Raw genomic sequence first — 13,947 nt, 5'->3', positions numbered from 1 at the left:
AGCCATGAATCCACTGATACAAATGACAATCAAAACAATATAACTATACAAATATGCATAGCATGAATTCATCTTGCATAACAAAAGTGATAAATTACTGGAGCTCTATATCTTTAAACACTGCACATCAAAGCTATAGCAGTATAAGGTCATGCTAAGTTTTGCATTTAATGTTGGAATGTCTGAAAATTTTCATATGGACATGGATATTTACATGCATGTTCTATTAGAGTATACCTGACTGCTCTATTAGAGTATATACCTGACTGCTCTATTAGAGTATATCAATCTTTTTAACAAGTTTTGAAGAGGGCTCATGTTACCTCTGTAAATCCTTCCCTGAGAGATGAATGTAAGTTTTATCAACTCACTCATTTTGTCCTGCTGCACTAAATGGTGTGTTAGGATCCTGCTTGCAGAAGTCTAAATTTTACAGGGGGGGGTTCGGAACCCCCCCTCCCTACGCCCCTGCATATTTATACATTTCTTCCTCACCAACAGCATCATTTATTAACGGACGAAATTCAACATCATCCTCCTGGGCTAAAATCAGCTGCTCCCTACTACACATAGTAGCTTCAGCACTTACAAGGTCATCATTAGCACACACAGTGTTCTCCCCATCACCAGTATCACTCGACATCACACGACCTGAAACCTGTTGGTTAGAGCTAGCAACGTCAGATTGTGCTGTGTCACTGGGTTGCAGAGCTGCTCGTCTTGCTGCAGCCCTAGTAACTGCACATGCCGGGAAAAGCCCTGGAATAGTGGGTGTTGACTTGTCCACATCTGTAGTAGGGATGCGCTGATTTTTCCGGAAAAATTTTTGGAAAAATACGTTGGTAAAAGCAAAAAGCAAAATGCTGGAAAATTAGGTGGAAAGTTGGAAAAATGGGCACTAAGAAATGACAACTTGGCACATTTTGTATGATAAAGATCGAGATACTCTAATAGAACAGTCACTATGTACGAATTCTAATAGAGCAGTCACACATGCTTGTAAACTAGATATACTGCAATTAATTTTTACTGATGTTCAGCAAAATAGAAAAATTTTGAGCAAAATAGGTAAATAATAAAAGAATTGCTGGAAAGAAAAATAGGTAGAAAAAAAAGCAAAATAGGCTCATCCCTAATCTGTAGTCAACTCAGGGTCGCTGGTCACTGACAAATCAGATGTCACTCTACTGCCTGCTAAATCATTTCCTAGAAGTAGGGAGATCCCCTGGACTGGAAGACTAGGCCTTGTCCCCACTACAACTGGTCCAGTAACCAAATCACAACAAAGAAACACAGTGTGGAGCGGCACGCTAACAGGAGCAAGTCCCACCCCTTGGATGAACATGGTAGCTCCAGTTGCTGTTTCCTTGGATAAGGGCAAGGTACCTTCCACAAATGAGACTCTGAGTTGCCCCTGTGTCTCTTAAGATTGTAATTGGCACTTGTACTCCTTCCTTTGACAGTGAAACAGAGCCCCTGGACACAAAGGGGTTAAATTTCTCATGTAGAGACAATGGCACAAGTCTGCTGTCAGACTTTGGTTGTACATGATGAGGTACAGCCAACGAGTTGGGCCGGGTAGTCTTCTTCTCTTGTTTCCAACATTCAGCCATAACGTGGCCCTTCTTCTTGCAGTAAAAGCACACTGACACATTGTACTTAATCCATCAAGCTGACGTGTATCATTAGAAGACTTACCACTGGCAGAGCTTGATGCTTCACCACTGTGATTACCCCTGGATCCAGCACCACTTTGGGCATCTTTTGAAAAGGTACCCTTATGAGTCAGTGAATAATCCTCTGCCAAGACAGCAGCTTGGTGAAGACTTCCTGCATTCCGTTCATCAAGATAAGTTTTTATGTGGGCGGATACACAGGATTTGAATTCCTCAAGTAAAATAAGTTGACGAAGTTTGTTGAAGTCATGATTTACTTCCTTGGATGCACACCACCGATCAAATTGCACCTCCTTTTCCCTAGCAAACTCTGTAAAAGTTTGTGAGTCCTCCTTGTGACTGTTTCGGAACTGCTGTCTGTAAGCTTCTGGAACTGGTTCGTAAGCCTTGAGTATTTCACTCTTGACTGAGTCATATCGGGAGCTCTGCTCAACCGACAGTGCGGAATAAACCTCGCGGGCTTTCCCTGTTAAACACTCTGGAGTAGAAGTGTCCATGTCTCTCGTGGCCATTCCAGGCTGGTAGCAATCTTCTCATAATGTAAGAAATATTTATCTCCCTCCTTTTCCTGGAATTGAGGGACAAATCTTATGTGCTTACTGATATCAAACTAGGAAGGATTGGTAGGTCGTGGGGTGGTAGCAGGAGGAGCTTCTAATTCTTTCATTCGTAGTTGGATAGATAGTTCTTTCTCACGAATTTCCAATTCTTTAAGCTTTAGCTGGCTCTCTCTTTCCCTTTCCTTATCCTGGAGTTCAAGTCTCCGCAATTCTAAACTATTTTAATCAGTGCCAGACACCATTGGTGGTTCGACCTCCTCCTCTGACACTATCTCCTCTTCCACTAAATAATCAATAACTAACTGTTTGATTTGGCTCTTCTTCATTGTACTACCAACCTCCAGCTTGTAATGTTGGGCTACCGATACTAACTCGGCCTTCTTCAACGACTTGACAACTCTCAGGGTCGGTTCCTCCACAAAAGCTTCAATAATGAAAGGCTCCATTGTTTGACTATTAAACAAAAACGATAATGAAGTGTTAACCACTGTCAGACTCTCTTCACGAGGGCAGGAAAACTAAAACAGTGCAGCTGGCCAGAGTACGGTGATAAACGACGATGACAGTCAATTCCTACTAACAAACGAAGCAAGAAATACAGTAACACAATCTTACGTGTACCTCTTCAGGTACCCTTAACCCGGTACCAAGGAATTTGAGCCTGAGGTTAAGAAAACAAAATGGCAGCTTGCTTAATCCTTCGGATGATCCGCCTTCCAGTACGCACACGCGTTCACAACTGCTCGGATGATTGCTGCTACTCTTCTGCTTGCTTCTTTGACTGATTCGCCTCTGCCGTCTCGCTCCCAGACAAGCCCCCAACTTGTTACGGCCGGTGCACGTTTCACTTCACTCAGCGTTCTAGTTTATGCCCTACCCCACTCTGGGGCGTGCGCTTCTTATTAACAATACAGCACACCATCACAGTAGGTATAGGCAACTCCTATGTTTCACAACATTTTAGCTGTTCCCTTGTTTCCCTGCTTTTTGTTCTTTGATCCCTAATCCAGCTTAAAATTCCTATTTTTCCTTCTACATGTATTCATATGCATAGTTACAACCTTCTCATGGGTCCCTAGTGGGATTATAAATATTTGAAATGCTTTAAATAGAGCAGTCAAGTACTTTATAGCTGTAGTCATTGCATTAACATGTGTTTCATTCAGTCTTTGAAATCAACACTGTTACTGAGACTTATATATATGTAGTAGTTGTAACATGGGCACGAGTGATTTGCCTGAAATATACACATGAGCATGAGAGCGCAGCCCGAGTGCGAGTGTGTATATTTCAGGCAAATCACAAGTGCCCATGTTACAACTAATATATTCCACTTGGGTGACTCACCTGCAAGTGTAGAGGAACTCACCTAATATCAGACAGGCTCCAAAATCGGACGCAATTAATCGAGCTACAACAGGAATTTTTGAACAACTCATATGTCTTTAGATAGTTCAATGCTGTGGGACTTTGGGCACCAAGTATCAGCTTTCTCGGCTTCTTTGTCTGGTGGCAGCAGCCCTGCAAAGTAGTTTCCGATTAATACGCATAATCGGAAAAAAACAGTCGATTCATGGACACTCACCGTCTACATATCAGACTTGCATTCAACCAACAGTTTTCTACTTTAAAGTAGTAGAGTAACTCATCTACTGTCTAAATATCACTGGTTTATTTAATCAAATCCTTTTAATCACGAATTACAAATCAAATAAAATGAGACGTCACTGGAGTAATAATCGCACCATGAATTTAAGTACGTATATGGAAGTAAACGGTGTTTGTAAAAGTACACGGTGAACATTTCCCATAAATGTATCTCAAACAACGTATACTTAATCGAGTTTCCGTATACTTAAATTTATGGTGCGATTATCACTCCAGTGACGTCTCATTTTATTTGATTTGTAATTCGTGATTAAAAGGATTTGATTAAATAAACAAGGGATATTTAGAAAGTAGATGAGTTACTCTACTACTTTAAGATAGAAAGCTGTTGATTGAATGCAAGTCTGATATGTAGACGGTGAGTGTCCGTGAATCGACTGTTTTTTCCAATTATACGTATTAATTGGAAATTACTTTGCAGGGCTGCTGCCACCAGACAAAGAAGCCGAGAAAGCTGATACTTGGGAATAAACTAAAGCAGTGAATATGTGTACAGCGCTATAATGGCCTAGCCAATTAAGCGCCACGCCCAGTCACTACACGTGTGTGACATCGCGCCAGGTGTCAAAACAGCAATGTAAAGACGATTCAACTACACTAAAGTACTTACTTTACTAGACATGAATAAACTAAAGTAGTGAATACTATTAACACTAATGGCCAAATCAATTAAGCGCTACACCCAGTGTCTGTGGGACATCGTCACGTGACTATTGAATGCAACATCATGATGTTCGATATAAACTAACCTGTGACCTTCTTCATTCTGTAAAACAATGAACTATCTTCTTCCCCAAGTCCATGATCTATGCTTTGGCTCACTTTACAAAAACTAAATCCCACTATCGATCCTGTGAAGTGTCGCTATATTAAAGGAGAGGAGATCACACAGTTTCATCAAAGAAATCAAATGATTTCTGAGAATGCTTGGAATGCATTAATGAGAATAGGAGGTAGTATATACAAGTTATATCCCTCCTAGTGAACTTACCAGTGTCCTCCTTTTTGTCCCAGTCATTTTTGCTGACAGCAAAAGTGTCAATTTGGCAGTAGCACATGATGGCTTCCCTTTTAAATGGAAATCATCTGTATTTTACATAGTGGCTACTTTGATTGCAGAAGTGCTTTTCGAGGAGGGATATAACTTGTATATACTACCTCCTATTCTCGTTAATGCATTCCTGAGCACTGCTAGCAGTGCTATTATACCACTAATACCATACCTGTTTCACTGCCCATACAAAAGTCTCAATAGTAGCAGTGAAATTTATCCCGTATTTCACTGACAGCAGTGAAAAAGTTGTAATTGTAATTTCATTGGCTAGAATTTATGTTAACAATGTAGCACCAATTAGTGTCAACGCATGTTTAGTACATAGTGACAAATTGCGTACATAGCAATGCTAATGCACAGCATGCGTATATGCAGCGAGTATGGTATTAACTGGGAATAGCATGGGTAGCAGTGAAATTTGGGATAAATACCACTCTTGTTGTATTGGAAATGGTAAATTTCCAATACAACACTCGTGATATTTATCCCAAATTTCACTGCTACCCATGCTATTACTAGTACTTATACACCTTCTCTTCCCTTTGAAGTGAGGTGTGAAAGTGGTATATATATATATATATATATATATATATATCATCATTATTCATAATAGTTTGATATTTAGACATACAACAGTATGTACAAATCTCATGTAGCTACATCATATTGAATTTATTTGGTTAATAATCAATACATTAATATTGAAAGGGACACGCCCCCAAAAGTACGTAAAATGGTGTAAAAACACAATGATTTTTGTGCATTTTCGAACCGCCCGCAACATTACGTAGTGATACCAACAAAAAACGGTCTGCTAATTACGCACATACCTCTAAGGAATACTCCACCTTATTATCAAGACTGTAGCTGCAGCGGATACGTGGGCCCAGCACTGCTTCTGAACCCGGTTCGTCATTTTGCCCAATGCATAATGTATTGTGGGATTCACCCGTTACCAAGACTATGGGAATTCACCTTAAACTAATTAGTCTAAACAAAAAAACAGTCTGGAACATTGTGTACATGAATAATACTTCAGTAATTCGAGGGAATTGTATGAAGAGTTGTTATCCTCGAGCGGGCCAAACAGTTTAAAGACAAAAGTTAAGGAAAGCCGCTTCGAGAAAGTGCCGCGTGAGTAACTTAGTTTAGAATAGCTTTGTTCTAGTTTCTGTAGGCCTATATAAACAGACACCATGTTTCCTAAGCCAACATTTAGTGGGTTTCTCATACGTTTTTGAACTTACCATGTCGGTAGATGTGCGGAATTCCGCTAAAATCAGTAAATTTTATTAGGTTCGCAATCCCAATGGCTAATTTCAATATGATTGTAAATTGTACTGTTGCCTACATCATCTGGAGTTCTGCCTCCACACTACTAGAATCTTGTATTCATTACCACCAGGCTGTAAAGTTATACTGGAGAATCTCTTTCAAGTAGCAGAATATAATTCAGTAGTTTTATGTTGCTAACAATTACCATACATATTTGCAATTTAAATTTAGAAATGTGATGTGATGCACAGCTTTATCTTACAGTACTACTAGATTATTATGCATTACTATTTAGTACTTAAAGTGTCATGTATCTACTGGACACATAAGTAGACCATATATTAGCATATACGTATATGACTAGAAATTTTGAGAATCGAGCTCATGGATTTTTTTGATCAATGTGATATTCATGAGGATTGGTGAAAGATTGTACTGAGCTTCAAAAATAAAAAGTTTTATCCAATTTGTAGAAACTATGCTACAAATGAAATTTTGTCCTATTTCTAGCTGTGCATTATGTAGATTATTTATATTTCTACCATACACAGGAACCAATAATAGCGGATGTTCTGGAATAGACACTACTACCTGTAATACAGTTGGTGGGGACAAATGTTGTATCACTCCCAGGAAAGTTAATAGTCTTTGTAAGAAACAGTTGGTGTCCATTGTGAGTGGCATCAGTCGACATGTGTTAGCCCTCACCAAGTCAGGAAAGGTGTACAGTTGGGGATACAATAGTCACTCTGAACTTGGTCATGGTACTACTACTCCTAATCCTAACCCTATTCCAACTATCATCACTAAACTGGAGCAGTATCAAGTTAAACAAGTTGCTTGTGGAGCTAATCACTCTATGGCATTAACAAATGATGGAAAGGTACATAGTATCAACAAAGCATAGCCACCGTATGTATAGTATATTAGGCACACACACACACACGCACGAACGCACGCACGCACGCACGAACGCACGCACACACACACACACATACACACACCACACCACACCACACACCACACACACACACACATTATTTTGTGTGGATATAATTCATCTGTCTTAATATTATACATATCTGCCTTTTTGTATACACACACAATAGTGTGTAGTTTATTGTGTGGCCTAGGGAAGCTGGTGTGTAAATTCAACAGACAAGTGTATAATTTATGACACATGAGCTAGGACAAGATTTTTACATTCATACATAGCTTAATCATGCCAAAATGGAAACATACAGTGTCAAGGTTTTGTATGGTTTTGTACCCATATTGTTTAAGCAACTGGAAAGTTACAGTCCGCATTTTCAAATTAATTATCACAGGGTGATTTGTAAGGAAATTCATGAAATTTAGTCGGAAAATGCATCCATAGGCTAACCATTGTAGAGTAAACTATTACTAATGCGTAACATATGTGCACTTGGTCAAAGATACATAGGTTAACCATAGGATTTATATAGACAGCAAGCAAATGTGCAATTGAGATACTCTGTAATGGAACAGTCACTCATATATAAGAAAAATACCCTAAAACAGCAAAAATTTATAGTACCAGCTCCATCACTTAAACTTCTAAGCCTTAACCACTAAGCCATTTCTGCCAATTATCTGCCTTCAGGGCATAGCTACTCCCAGGCCTGCCCAGGTACAGGCCCAGGCAATCATTGCTGGTTCCCGTGCAGCAAGGGATAGTTGACACAGATGCAGACACAGACATTTTCAAAATTTACTTTTACATTTATACAACAGTTATTTTTCATACCTAATACAGTAGTCTTTGCTTCCAGACACAGAGAGTTTGCTTCCAGATACAGAGATCAACTTCGAGTAGTGCTTATCTATTTATAAGTGCACATGTGGAGGATAGGCTAGCATGCTACAGAGTACCATACATCATTATGTGACAAAACCGTTCCAAATCACACATCAGGCAAAATCTAACTAACACCACCAGTGGATAGCTACACTATCGTACTACTAGTTTTGACCCTCAGTACTACTCAAACTACTTGAGGCTGGTTTTAACAGACGTCTTTTCTGGGTGGTGTGGAGAGCTTAAATGGTTGTTTCAGGCCTGGCTTGGCAAAAATCAGTGGTTTACTGGTGGATAACCTGATAATGTTGGCCAAATGATATTTCTGTTGATTTTACATTGTATCAGCCACTAAGAAGCCAGCACAGCCCTGTAATCTCGTGTCTGGACTTCAATCATCTATCTCTTGCCCAGCCCACCACCCCCACCCTCGTGAGCACTTGTGATACTACTTCACTCATCCAACTGCTCAGATTTTCTATCTTATTTGGTGGAAAACTGCACTGGAAGTGGTCTGAAAGGTAATAGATCGATGCACATTTTGTGTAAATTTCATACGTATACTAGTTATTCTTTTCAAGTTATGCCGTCTTAAAACTGTTTATCTCGAAACTTCTAATGTACGATTTGGAACATTTTTCCAAAATTCAGTCACATATACTGTTGTACATACGCTATAGAAATCTAGTGCATACTCACATAGATTCAGCTGGCATTCCCAACTTAGCCCCACAAGCCAGGACCTAAGCACCTGCATCTTATACTGAAAGCTGAGAGCTCCTGGAGCTGGCCTATGACAGTAAACTGGAGTGGATCTCTACAATTACATACTACAGTAGATTTCTAGAGCACTTGTACAACAGTGCATCATCTAGAATATTTGTAGCGTGCTAGCCAATCCTCCGCAAATAAGCTTATAAATGGATAATTAAGTGCTACATGAAGACCATGTCTGGGTGAGACTGCTGTACAGAACAGAATTAGGTATGAAAGTTAACTGTTGTATAAATGTTAAAAGTGTATGTTGAAAATGTCCGTGTCCGTGTTTGCGCCCATGTCCATGTTCACGTCCATGTCCATGTCTGCCCATATCCGCCTTTTCCAAATACCCAGCAGCAAGCCTAGTATTGGCGGTACCTGTCTGGGCATGCCTGTAATTGATACAGACTAAAATACATACTTTCTACTGTTTTGGAGCATTTTGTAATACTTTCCAACAGTTGCTATAATAGTATCATCAGCAATTGAGTTTACCAAGATTCCTCCATCAATTTAGTAAACTTTTATGTAATTCCTATCATTGTGTGATAACATTTTAAGATTTCAGCAGTCAAACATGTGCTTTGATATGTTGAAACTGCTTAGTGGACAATGGTACTGGATATAAAATAATTGTTTGATTAGACATGTAATGGTACACTGATGAAAGACAGACAAAAGTCAATTCGTGCCATAGGCCATTTATCATACGGTACGATAGTACTGTATAGTAGGGACCACAAAGCAGTAGGCATGACCCACGAAATAATATCACCCAAAAAAGTGTCAAATTCCCCTGACGACGATGTGGCAGTATTGGTTAGGTAAAATTAAGTCCAAACAAGCTTTCAGATCGACTCTAAACACTTTCAACAAGTTGCTACAGAATTTTTAAAAAAAATTATTTAACAGAATTTTCTAGTGACTGACTGAGAAACTGACTGATGCCTTCATACAAGCGTAACTTGATAACAGCTAAGGCTACGGGCTTGATTTTTTCACTGTTCGATGTCGCTTCTGCCTGACAAGTGCCTTTTGGCATACCGCAGTATATACAATGCATTCTTCATGGACTTACCAGTGTCCTCCTTTGTGTCCCATTCATCTTTGCTGACAGTGATAAGTGTTGATTTGGTGATAGCACATGATGGCTTCCCTTCGTAACGGAAATCGTCCATATTTATCATAGTGGCTATTTTGATTGCAGAGGTGCTTTTCAAACAGTTCTTGATTTGTACTGCTGTGTAACGGGTTGAACACAGCCGACAACGAAGCGTAATGAATACTTTACTTTTTAGATGATAATTGATATAACTGGGGCACATGGCATCATTTATTTTGGTATGCGTAAATTGCAGAGTGTTTTACTGTGATTTAATATTGAGCACTACTCCAGCTTGTTTCAGTACTTTTTATCGATGTGCTACAGTATGGTCCCTACTCTAGTTGAAAACTCCAAATCTTTCTGTGTACTTGTGGTAAGAGGGTCATTGTTTATTCAAGCTTTCTCAATGTTGGCTTTGAAGTATGCCTAAAGTATTCAATGTGTGTAAGTAGAGAAGATAGAAGAGTGAAAAAGAAGTTGATACTGGGGCTGGAGTTGTTATTAAGCGCTGTGTGCAAGTATAGAAGACAGAACAGTGAAAATGAAGTCTGATGTTGGGACTGGAGGCTAAGTTGGTCTATCATTGTTTAGTTTAGTTTCTATATTATTCATGCAGTAATAGCTTAGCCTAATAAGCTGCACAAATAGCAGTGCAGTAACTAGCTAGGGTATGTAATGTAAAAAGTTTTTCGATAACAAATGTGTAATAAGGAGTCCACAGAGATAGGCTCGCATTTCTTGCTAAATAGTTTTCATGGGGACAGTCAGCCAGGAAATCCTGAAGGCTAACTACGCCCCTGTCTGCCTTCCATAATTTCTACTGTATCTATGAAAAATTTATAGCTCAACAGCTCCAGCAATCTGAGTGTTGTATTAGAGTACAAAAATAATTGTATTTATGTTGTAATTCATCAATGCATTAACATCATTGCAGTCATTTACTACAGTAGGCCGCATTAAATGGGTGAAATGTTAACAAATTATTTAAAAAATTATCTTATGCTTTTAAGCACAATGAAAGAAGGTGCTATAACAGCAAAAATGTGTTGCAAGAGGAGTCCACAAACATCAGTTCTCTCAAGGTGACACAGATATGAGCATTAATATACCTCATGTTGTAAAGTGATAATAGGGAACAGGTGCTTAATTAAACTTATATAACAATTTTGTACAGAGCTCTAACTTACACCATCATGTTCTCCATAAAGAGGAAAAAATTCATTACTGGGTAAGTTGTGTTTCCTATGACCAAGGCAAAGACAAAAAAGTATGAGAAAACGAAGATACGTAGTGAACTGCACATTCAGTCTGTCATTCTGTTGTTATCACTCCATAGCACTATAGCTTCAAAAGCTCTCAAATTCTAGGACTTAACTTTGGTTGACCATTCCATTGACATAAATGTAATAACTAGGAATTCAAAATGTGTGTGAGCATGTGGGGTTTTAGAGATCTGGTAACAATTGTTAGTTTACATTGATAAAATTATGGATGTATGTAAATGTATGTACACTTTGTGCATCTACACAGGTGTTTGTGTGGGGCTACAATGGAAACAGTCAAGTTGGTGATGGATCTACTACTAATTGCAGTACTCCATATCAGGTTCCACTTGGTAAGTATGTGGAGGAGAGTAGTATGTACTGAAATTCAGAAGTTTGAGCATTCAAATGTGAAATCAAAACATTTGAATGCTATTATTGGCAGTCATTCAGTCTATAATCAAATGTATCTGTAGTTGGATACACTACAGGGTGTGACATACACCAGGTATAAAGTTGTTTACAGCTATAAATGTTGTTTACAGCTATAAATGTTGTTTATTGCTATTGTTTATTGTTACATTTTACAACCCGATGTACCAACTAGAACACTCCATGCACTCCTGGACTCTCTTCCTTTCATGATACATAGCAACTTTTGTACCCTTTCTTATCTGTTTCAAAATGATTGGGTGCATCATAGAAAATACATGAATATCAATTGTATTTTTTACATACTGACATCATAGGCCATCCTCTTTATGGCATGTGTAAAGTTAATGGTTGTTACAGGTTGGAACTTGTAATGGAACTAAACCGCACATCTCTACTCTTCACACCTTTGTTGTCACCATTAATAATCTAATTGGCTGAAACGTGTATTTCACTTGTGGTAGAACCCACTTGTCCCCTTCAAATGTTTTCTCAGATATTCGACAGCTAAACATGAACATACGTACTACGTATATGGCATGTGCCTGACTACAACTTGCATACCATTCACAACTACTAGACATTAGCTAGCCTTTACCTACAGGTAAAGGCAAAGCGCTTATACTGAGCACTTATCACACCTCAAATTACCATCCTTGTACTATAGAAGGAAGCGAGGAGACATAATTTAGTATATCAGATGTTACATGGTCTACTTAATGTTGATGCTTCATTCTTTTTCTCCCCAACTACTTAACATCTACAAGAGGCCACAATTTCAAATTATATCATACAGTACGATGGTAACTGTATAGTAGGGACCACAAAGGAGTAGGCGTGCCCCACGAAATAACATCACTCAAAAACCAGCCTCAATTTTCCCAGATGACCATAAGGCACTATTGGTTAGGTAAAACTAAGCCCAAACAAACTTTAAGATCGACCCGAAACGCTTTCAACAAGTTGCTACGGAATTTAAAAAAATTTTATTCAATGGAATTTTCTAGTGATTGACTGACTGATGCCTTCAGACAAGCGTAACTCGATAACAGCTAAGGCTAGGGGCTTGATTTTTTCACTGTTCAACATTGTTTCGGTCCAAGAGGTACCTTTTGACATACCACAGTATGTACAATGCGTTCTGCATGGACTTACCAGTGTCCTCCATTGTGTGCCATTCATCTTTGCTGAAAGCAAAAGGTGTCGATTTGGCAGAGCACACGATGGCTTCCCTTTGAAACGAAAATTGTCTGTATTTTTCATAGTGGCTATTATGATTGTAGAGGTGCTTTTCGAACAGTTCTTGATTCGAAATGCTGTACGTGTAACAGGTTGAACATAGCTGACAATGAAGTGTAATGAATATTTCACTTTTCAGACTATAATTGATACACGGCGCCATTTCAGATGCGGTATGCGTGGGTTCACCAGTCATAATAAAATTATTTACAAAAAAATTTAACAAACAAGTACATGAAAATTTCAACTAGAGTAGAGACCATAGCACATCGATAAAAGTACTAGAAACAAGTTGGGGTAGTCCATGATATTAAATCATGGTAAAACAATAAGAAGTGTTATATCCCTTCTGTGCTCAAGATACCATAACGGAAATGCACAGTAGGGATATATAACACTTCTTATTGTTTTTACTGTGATTTAATATCATGGACTACTCCAACTTGTTTCAGTACTTTTTATCGATGTGCTATGGTCCCTACTCTAGTTGAAATTCCAAATTTTTTCATGTACTTGTATAAGGAGAGTTTTAACAAGTTTGCAAGGGCCTACACATTTTCAAATAGAGTAATCAATGACTGGAATAGTTTACCAGATTACATTGTTAATGCTGATTCATTCGCTTCGTTCAAGAATCTTTTAGATGAACATTGGATAGATTATCATTATTTTTATAATGATTGATTTGTATGTAATTGAGCAGGATTCACAGGATGTGCATTTTCCCTAAAATTAATATTAATACTATTAATACTAAGGTACAGGATATGTTAGAAACCATTTACACTACTTTTCTATTGGTTTTGTTGCTGATAGACAGTATATGATGTGTCCCTAGTGATTGGAAACACCTAGTAAAATATTACCCATCTTGGCTATGGTGTGCAATGTACTAAAAGGATGTTTTTCTCTCAATTGGTTTAAGGTGCAGACATTCCTGTTCATTGAGTTGTGTTATATAAAGCACATTTGTGACATTGAAGGAAATATCACTGTGACAGGTGGCTACTGGCAAGTACACATCAGTGAATATTTCACCAGCAATGCTATTAACCAACTTCAAATGGAATCTATACAACCAGATAAGTGTTTGGTACA

At 38.5% G+C, this 13,947-nt stretch overlaps 1 protein-coding gene across 2 annotated transcripts in view; it reads left to right on the top strand.

The window, feature by feature from the left end:
- Nucleotides 1-13,947, top strand: part of LOC136250766 (RCC1 and BTB domain-containing protein 1-like) — a 123,927-nt gene that overhangs the window by 33,798 nt on the left and 76,182 nt on the right. For both annotated transcript variants that reach the window (XM_066043054.1, XM_066043055.1), the window contains 2 exons: nucleotides 6,785-7,116; nucleotides 11,447-11,531. In XM_066043054.1, the coding sequence (XP_065899126.1) occupies nucleotides 6,785-7,116; nucleotides 11,447-11,531 (417 nt within the window). The remainder of the gene's footprint in view (nucleotides 1-6,784; nucleotides 7,117-11,446; nucleotides 11,532-13,947) is intronic.

Source organism: Dysidea avara, chromosome 3 (assembly GCF_963678975.1).
Source record: "Dysidea avara chromosome 3, odDysAvar1.4, whole genome shotgun sequence".
In the NCBI taxonomy this organism is placed as follows: Eukaryota; Metazoa; Porifera; class Demospongiae; order Dictyoceratida; family Dysideidae; genus Dysidea; species Dysidea avara.
This window is presented reverse-complemented; position numbering and strand designations above follow the sequence as displayed.